At 31.3% G+C, this 8249-nt stretch overlaps 1 protein-coding gene across 2 annotated transcripts; it reads left to right on the top strand.

Moving 5' to 3' along the window:
* Window positions 1-1518: 1518 nt before the first annotated feature.
* Window positions 1519-5368, top strand: LOC110708970. 2 transcript variants are annotated; one of them, XM_021887199.1, is made up of 10 exons: window positions 1519-2529; window positions 2621-2634; window positions 2766-2977; window positions 3260-3331; window positions 3666-3755; window positions 3869-3907; window positions 4124-4228; window positions 4519-4687; window positions 4935-5044; window positions 5165-5368. In XM_021887199.1, exons 3-10 carry the CDS (start codon window positions 2768-2770, stop codon window positions 5258-5260), a joined length of 891 nt encoding a protein of 296 aa, XP_021742891.1. In that variant the 5' UTR covers window positions 1519-2529; window positions 2621-2634; window positions 2766-2767; the 3' UTR covers window positions 5261-5368. The 2 variants fall into 2 exon arrangements, with proteins under 2 accessions (XP_021742891.1, XP_021742892.1); XM_021887200.1 differs by having other exon boundaries at window positions 2621-2688.
* The last annotated feature ends 2881 nt before the right edge of the window (window positions 5369-8249 follow it).

Genomic DNA, 8249 nt, shown 5'->3' with positions numbered 1-8249 from the left:
AAATCGGGTCTGGGGGGCAAGTTGTTTGGGTCCAATTTAGTCCAAATTGGGCCTAAGCACTAAATGATCCAATTAAAAGCCCAAGGTCAAGGTTCAACTCTCCAATTGTGCAAAAGTCAAAGGTCAGCCCACAAAGCAAGCCAATTGGGCTAAGGCCCAACCTCTCCATATATGATGAGGTATAAAAGCTATCATATTGTCTCATTCAAAGGGGCATTCGCATTCACATTCACATTGATATTCATATTCTGATTTCATTGATAGATTCATATTCCATAAAAGCCTCAAGCTACAAACTCTCTTGCATAGTGTCTTCTTCTTACACATTGTACTGACTTTAGCATCGGAGGGGCCTTCCTCGGCAACACCCCCGAGGCTAGTTTACGTGTGTTTACTGTGCAGGAAACCTTCGGCCCAACATAACTTGGACCGAATCCAGTCTTCTCCATTTCAGCGGACCTTCGGCAAGGTCCCATTGTTTTCACCCGAAACAACACCTAACTTCAAAACAATAAGTAAAAAACATACATTTTCTTTTGCTTTTCAATGATGTTACCAAGTATATGGTTCATAATGTTATGTACATTGATAAATTGGGAGGAGTTTAGTGTAAATGCCGATAAGCGGCCGCCGGTGAAGGTAGGGAACATTAGCACGGTTGATGATGCAAAGAACTTCAAGATGTATTATGGGCAAACCTTCAAAGTTATCAAAAATGTTATTGATGGAAAGAGTTATCTTCTTATACAGGTATAGTTTTGATATTTTTCTTGTTATATATAATTATCTGTGTTACTATATATTAAGTGTAGTTTCTTTCAAAAAAAAAAAAATATATATCAAGTGTAGTTTTTACTTGTACTTCCTTCTTAGTTGGAAAGTAGAGTCAGTGATAAGAGGATTGGAAGTTTATATTAAAAACGGTAAGATCCAGACATCCAGTCAGTGTTACTAGTCTTATGACTTTATATGGGGTGTGGATCCAAAGTTTATACATAAGAGTAATAGAAAACAAATTTGTACATGTTCTATTCAGGGTCGAATCGTGTTGGGCTTATAATATGTCGTAGTATTACCAAAACGAAATCAATTTGATGAAAAAAATAAGTGATCTCTATCGAATTCCTTGAAGGGATAAACTTAGTAAACAATAGCAAAAATATAGGAGGAGCAACTCGAGTCAACAGGTTGGGTTAAGATCAAGTACGGGCTAGATTATATTGTCAAATTCACCTCTCCAAATAGAAAAAGGAAAACCATGAACCAAACAATCCAGGTCCATACTAGGAAGTAGGAACTAAAAGTCAATGTTATTGTTAGCCATATTTCAATTATTACTCGTATAAGTAAGGGACATTTCACGTAGTATAAATTAAAAAAGCTTCAAAAGCTAGTCAATACTCATAGTAACTAACTTGCTAAGTGTATCCGAGTATATCTAAGAAATTTTGTTAGATACGAATTACTTAGTTTAGGTGTTCAATCAAAATCTTGCTTGCTTAAAACAATACGAGTAAATGAAAGTTGGATTCAACAATAATGGTCTGAACGAGATCTAATCTGGCCCGTAAACGATTAGGACCATCTGTTGCATTATCGCAAAAGTAGAAGCATCGTTTGGAAGTTTTGAAAAATCAAACACCAACGTCACCATTTTTGTGTTGATTTTGCATAGGGAACTGTCTCTCATCAATAATTCAACAAAATTGCAGTAACTAAAATAGCAATTACAATAAAAAAAAATAAAAAAAAAATATAGCAATTACAGTACTCATTTGTTAGTTTCCTATTCCCATTTCTTATGAAAAAAAAAAATACAAATTAACATCCCAATATCCCATTACGAATATGCATCAATTGGTCTTATTAAATAGGAATAATACGTTAGAAACGTTAATGTGTGATATTCTCTTTTGTTCTTTATATTTTTCTCGTAAGCTCATTTCTTTTTGTTCTTTACACTTCTACTTTATTTTTTTCGAGGTATTTATCACGGCCATCGATTATTCCAATTTCATACTTTTATTACATGTTGTCCACTTTTCATTCCTTTTTTTTTTTCTTGCATTAATCAAAATCACAAGAACACTTCATAATAAAGCTATTGTAAAACTCGAACACAAACAAGTTGTTCACGAGTCATACATGAAAGTGTACTATTCAACTTTTGCTCATTACTAAACAAGCTTGAAAATTTTATTCTTCAACTGCGTATTGTCTTAGCTTAGAAGTATGGACCAATTAATTTAGCATTACGTTGTTAATTATACATTATAGACCTCACAGACTCACAGTACATGAGAGTAATAGACTAGTAAACATCAATAATAAAAAGAACAAATCTTTGTAAAATGGATATCTACTTATCTAGTTGTTTGTTGTATAACATATTCAGATATTCTACTATGCAATTACAGAATAACTCAAAGATGGCAGGAAGGACAAAATACTGCACAAATCGAATGAAATCGTTCGTAGTCCCATTGTCGAACTACACACTTGATACTGATACGTTTCCAGGCGTTCCAGGTAAAATATACTTGTAACAAATTTCTATCAGCCAAAATTTGGAAAGTAGGCATCTAATGAGTTGCACACTATTTTCTGTGATTTCTTGCAGTTTCTTTCCTTGAGGTAATAATCATTCTCTAGCCATTTTCGACAATTCTGCATAACACCGCCATTCCAGTAAGTACTGCATAAGTAAAAAATTCATTGTTTCAACGACATCCATGTTTTATATATATGGTTGTATCGGCTTCTAGGTATGCTTGGTACTTGTAAAGGTATAACATCAAATACTATGGCATCTGCGTGCTTAATGAAGTTATACGAAGGAGGAGAACTTACAATGGTAAATAAAAGTGAGACAGAACAACTTTCTCAATTTTCGGCTTACTTTACTAGTGCCACTGATCAACCACCAGCCTGCAATATTGCTACATTTCAAGCATCATCCGAAGACTTGCCTCTTCAGGTTGGCCGATTTTATAGTATATAGATTTATCCCTTACTTATTTGTCGGCCTTGTTCTCTTCAACTGATTTTTATTGAACTGCGATCTCTGATTGATTCACTTGCATCTTTATCAGAAGCAACTACTTATTTTACTAGTCGAAAATGAATTTGTTTTCCAGTTGAAGAGAACACAGCGTTCACAGTAGAAAAGTTGATTGACAATTTACAAGTGTCTCCTCTCGTTTGAAAGCCAAATGTATTACACTTCTTAATTTCTAAATATCTGAGTATTAATTGCTAGCGTGCAGAGTGGATCAAATATATAGCAGTGTTCGCGAATTTGGAAGTCAGAGCAAACTCTGTATATGATGCAGTAAGTATTATTAAAACTCTTTGCTAAGAAGTATGGATCCAATTGTTTGATAGAAGAGTAACCTTTTATGAATAAAGAATGCCTGCTTTTTCTGTAAGCCTCAACTACATGTTATTTCGCATGCTGAAGCTCGAAAACTTCTCTATTTTAAAGATTAAGTGAAGAAAAAACTAGGTTAAGCAAAATCAAGTTTTGGTTTTCAACTTGAATATCAACTCTATGTCATCTTTTATGATTAGGCCAATGTTCGCGATAACTGAAAAGAGACTAACTAGTTAATACATTCATGATCCTGTAGTTTTATTTAACTTATACATGTATATTATGTGTGTAGGTTAAGCAAAATTATTTATGCTTGGCAAACATGTCTACAAACAGAAATTCGTCGCTCAAACCTGTTGTTGCTTGGATGCGCTATGAAGATGTAAGTATGCCTCAAAATTTTTGAAGTTAATACACATACAACCTTCATACTAAAAACTTACAATGCTAGTGTTGAGTTTAATTTTGGTGATTTTTTTTACTCATTTTTTGCAGGGACAATGGTCTTTTACAACAGAAGCCTACAAAGCAAAGGTACATTCATCTATTTGTTTATAATGATATGTAAAAGAATGCACCAACATTATATGATGAAACCAGTGATTTTGCTACAAAATGAGTAAACATTAGGGCTTGATCATTGATTAATTTGAATCACAAAATAGAGTTAAAAAAGTCAAAAGCTTTTTATATATCGGCGCAATTTCTATTATAATACTTGTCTTCTTATCTGAATTTGGGGTGGTGCAGTTTGTGCAAGATGCAGGTGGAGAAAATGTTGATGAAACTATCAACAAAATGTCCTATAACATATCAATTCCTGATGACCTTGATCAACTTCATGCTATCTTATGTGTGAGTTTATTACTCCATATTTAACTATTATATTATTGCAATTTGCTAGGTCCATGTGTTCTATTCGGCTGATTTTCACCTATATGAACATACCTTATCTTATCTAAACTTACTTGAACTTATTAAATGCATTAGATTTATTACAAGTTTTTTTGCTTTAAAAAAAAAAAAAGATTTATCGTAATTAGTTTTTGATTATTTCATAAGCATCATATCAAATTATCAACCCCATAATCATAATGTTATTGGACCATGCTTTATAACCATATCATATCCTATATATGTTGTAGTCGGTGGATGCAGTGATTGATGAAACATACCCTAATGATCCTGCAACATACAACTTGACTACATTCCTCCAAAATGTTGGTGTTGAAGATAAATCTTGCTTTGCTTTCTTAACAAATGAAAGCGTTTGGAGATATGACAAGAGAATGCAAATGAATACCACTTCACTTGGTGAGCATGCATCACAATACATATTCTTCCTCAACCTTTAATATCTTTATTACTACGTATTATAAAATAGAGTTGATCATGATTTAGGCCATACTTTTGTGTCAAAGTTGTTAAAGATATGGTAAATCAAAACACTATCCGTTTCCTTCTATTTTTGTTTTCGTCGTAGATTTCAAATTAGTTAGTGGCTATATATGTATATCAAAATTAAACTCTTGACATTCATATTTTGTTTATTATTCTCAAGATTGGTACGACGGCGCTGTGTCTCAACCACAGCTAGTACTGGCAGACTTGATGGAAGCAATCTTTCCTACAGGAAACTACACAAGTACTTATTTTAGAAACCTTGCTAAGGTAATTTTTCTTCTAGTTGATTTTTCCTCTTTGTTTTTTTTTAAAAAAAAAACAAAAGTTTTAGTAATATTAACAATTATATTAATTATTTGAGTAATTTTCTTATTCGTAATTTTACAGGGAGAACAGATTATTGACATCACAACTTATGAGAAATGTAATAGTGATAGTGCTTTGGAACCAACAATCATACCTTGTAATAGTAAAATTTACTAGTATTATTGATATTACTATTATCAATTTAAACGTACCATAAGTGTTTATGTTAATGACTAATAAAATATAATTTATTTCTGTAAAGTTTTAAGTATGAATTCGATTTTGATCTTGCCTAATATATGTCTCTTGTAATCTTGTTGCTTTAATCAGAGGCTTTAGTGCTTTTCACAAATAAGGAACAATTGCAACCATGAAAGGGATATGGATCCACTATTCCACTGAGGTTACACCCTTTCAACAAGTTATGAGATCGTAGACTCACATATGGTCTTACATTGTTTAGGATTCGAGAATAATGGTACGATGAACGTTCCCATGAGTTAATCCATATTTAGTTCACCTTATTTTTACTTATTTCAAATAAGAAGAATTAGGTCAAATCAGAGTAGATCAAAAAATTTAAGTTTAGATCAGATCAAATCAAAATCAATAAGTTCTAACATACTTTATTGTTTTATGTGTGGTTTTTTATCGTTAAACCTCTTTATTTTCTTAATTAAATAAATTATGAAATTTACATATTATTAGTTTTTTTTTGGTTCTTCAATTGTTATTATTTTTTTTTTTTTTTAAAAAAAAAAAAACATTAGCTTAAAAAGTTCAAAACATATTTTGGGTTACATACAAGCACTAAAATGCGCAGCTATAGGTTTTATGTATGATCGAGCAAATAAAAATAAATGAGATTAATTTGTTATGGTAGATTATTATATTGCTAAATATGTATGTATAAAATTAAGGAAAATGATATACATAGCCCTTAGGGCTATATATAAGCATTAAATTTACACTTGAAAATCGTAAAAAGTTAAGAAATCATGAAAATATAAACATTATTTACATTGATTTACGCGTATTTTTTGTCATGAATTCCTAATTTTATACAATTTCCAAGAGTATATTTAATGCTTATATATAGCCCTTAGGGCTACATATAACATTACCCAAAAATTAATTATTAGATTTTCAAGTTAACAGATGTGATTAACTCTTTTTAACAAAATATTTTAGACATAAGATGTGTTATTGTAGTAGTAGTTTCATTAAACCTTTGAGTTTTAATATATACGAAGTATATAGATTAGATTAATCATTTATGGCACAAGAGCTAAGCTAGTTTGTGATAATGACAAAACAAAATCGTTTTCACTTAAATCATTATCATCATTTTCTTACAAAACATCATCCTCTTTTGTAACCTACAATTTAAGACCACCAAATTGTAAGTAGCTTCTTCCATACAAAAGTTCAATAGATAAAAACTTTATTTCATTTAAGAAAAAAAATCTAACGTGAGAAAAACTCCCTCTACTTTTGTAACTGCCTCAATTTTCAAAAGCGATCATTTTATTTAAGTGCTTCATTTCTAAATTTAGAAGCCTCACTCACATTATAAATACTATATTATCTCTCTTTCTTATCCAACTTCAGTATCATTTTATAATATTTCTTTCTTTCGCATTATACTTAATGGTCCCCCATTTATATTTTTTTAATTTTCTTATTCATAACTATTGGCGGATTCAGGATTTCCAATCAGGGGTAGCACAATAGCGCATAGTTGTTTAAGAATATTTAGAACTAAAATCGAACTTTATTTTAGGGATTCAATCTATAAATATAACTAAAGTAACAACCGCTGACATCATCCCCTATTTAAATTTTACACATTTCAAGTTGTGGTAAAAAAAATTTCCCACCTAAATTAATTGCTGACATCATATTCTTATTTTTATTTTTACTTATTTTTTTGAAACCTTTTTATTTTTTACCTTAAATTATTAAATTATATATACAGAGTATATATTTTTTAAGAAAATTATTATATTATGTTATTTTCTATTTATTATTTTTTTTTATATTATTATGGATTTATAAAAACTATCTGGCTTCCAAATATAATTACTCCCGGTTTAAGAGTACTCTGTATTTTATAATTTGGTTAAATTTTTACTATGTTCAAAATTATTTATATCAAGATACCATTGCAATTAATGGTTATGTTTCTATAATTTTTTTTCACATATGAGGTACATGTATAAAATGTATTTATTTCAAAGAATTTATGTTGTCATCACACGAGGCTAATTCAGCTTATAACTATAGATCGTCGTGCATGGCACGGGATCTAACCTATTTCATATTATAAAAATCCCCCAAAAATGATTAGCAAAATAACAAACTAAATGATTTTTTGTGATGCAATAATGCAATGTATTAGTACATTGTTGTGCTCCTTATTTATTGTCAATTTGATTTTGGACATGCAATTCATTAAACAAACAATTGTTGTTGGCAACGCAACTCATACATTAGATGAAGAACTTATTCAAAAATTAAGAAAAAATTATCAGGAATAATCCCAACTTGCTTGATTCGCTCAAAATAATCCCAACTTTGATTATCTTTTAATAATCCGAACTTTAATATGAGTTTGCTTCTAACGGTCCCAACCAGTCATAAAACTTGTTATAACAAGTCACTTGATTCATGTCATGACTTGATTGGTCAAAAAATTTAAAAAAATATATTGAAAATTAAAAAAAAAATATTGTAGCTATAAAGTTAAAAAAAATATGAAAAAACTTTAAATTAATTTTTTATTTTTTAAAAAAAAGTCCACCAATGGCCCAACCATCCCAGCCACTAGCAGCTGACCCCAATCTCGGTTGTCGACACCTGACCCATTCCCCGGCTAGTAGAGCTCACCGACGCAAGCAACCCCTCCCCCGCCGACGAATCCCACCTTACCCCTTTATCCTTCTTCCTCTACTCCCAAATTCCCCACCCTAATGCGCCGCCCTCTTCCCATTTCCCTCACCCCAATCCACCGCATAAATGCCCCTCCCTCCCTAAAAACGACCCCCGTCCCCTATTCGTTGGCCCCCCCAAAACCGCCAGAAAATCATAACTTCCCAAAAAATCCAACAGAAGCCTACCTTAAACAACCTGTAACACCCCAATAATTCTCCCTTTTATAAACCAC

Source organism: Chenopodium quinoa, unplaced genomic scaffold (assembly GCF_001683475.1).
Source record: "Chenopodium quinoa cultivar QQ74 unplaced genomic scaffold, ASM168347v1, whole genome shotgun sequence".
NCBI lineage: Eukaryota > Viridiplantae > Streptophyta > Magnoliopsida > Caryophyllales > Amaranthaceae > Chenopodium > Chenopodium quinoa.
The sequence above is the reverse complement of the archived record's forward strand: the minus strand, read 5'-3'. Positions and strand labels throughout refer to the sequence as shown.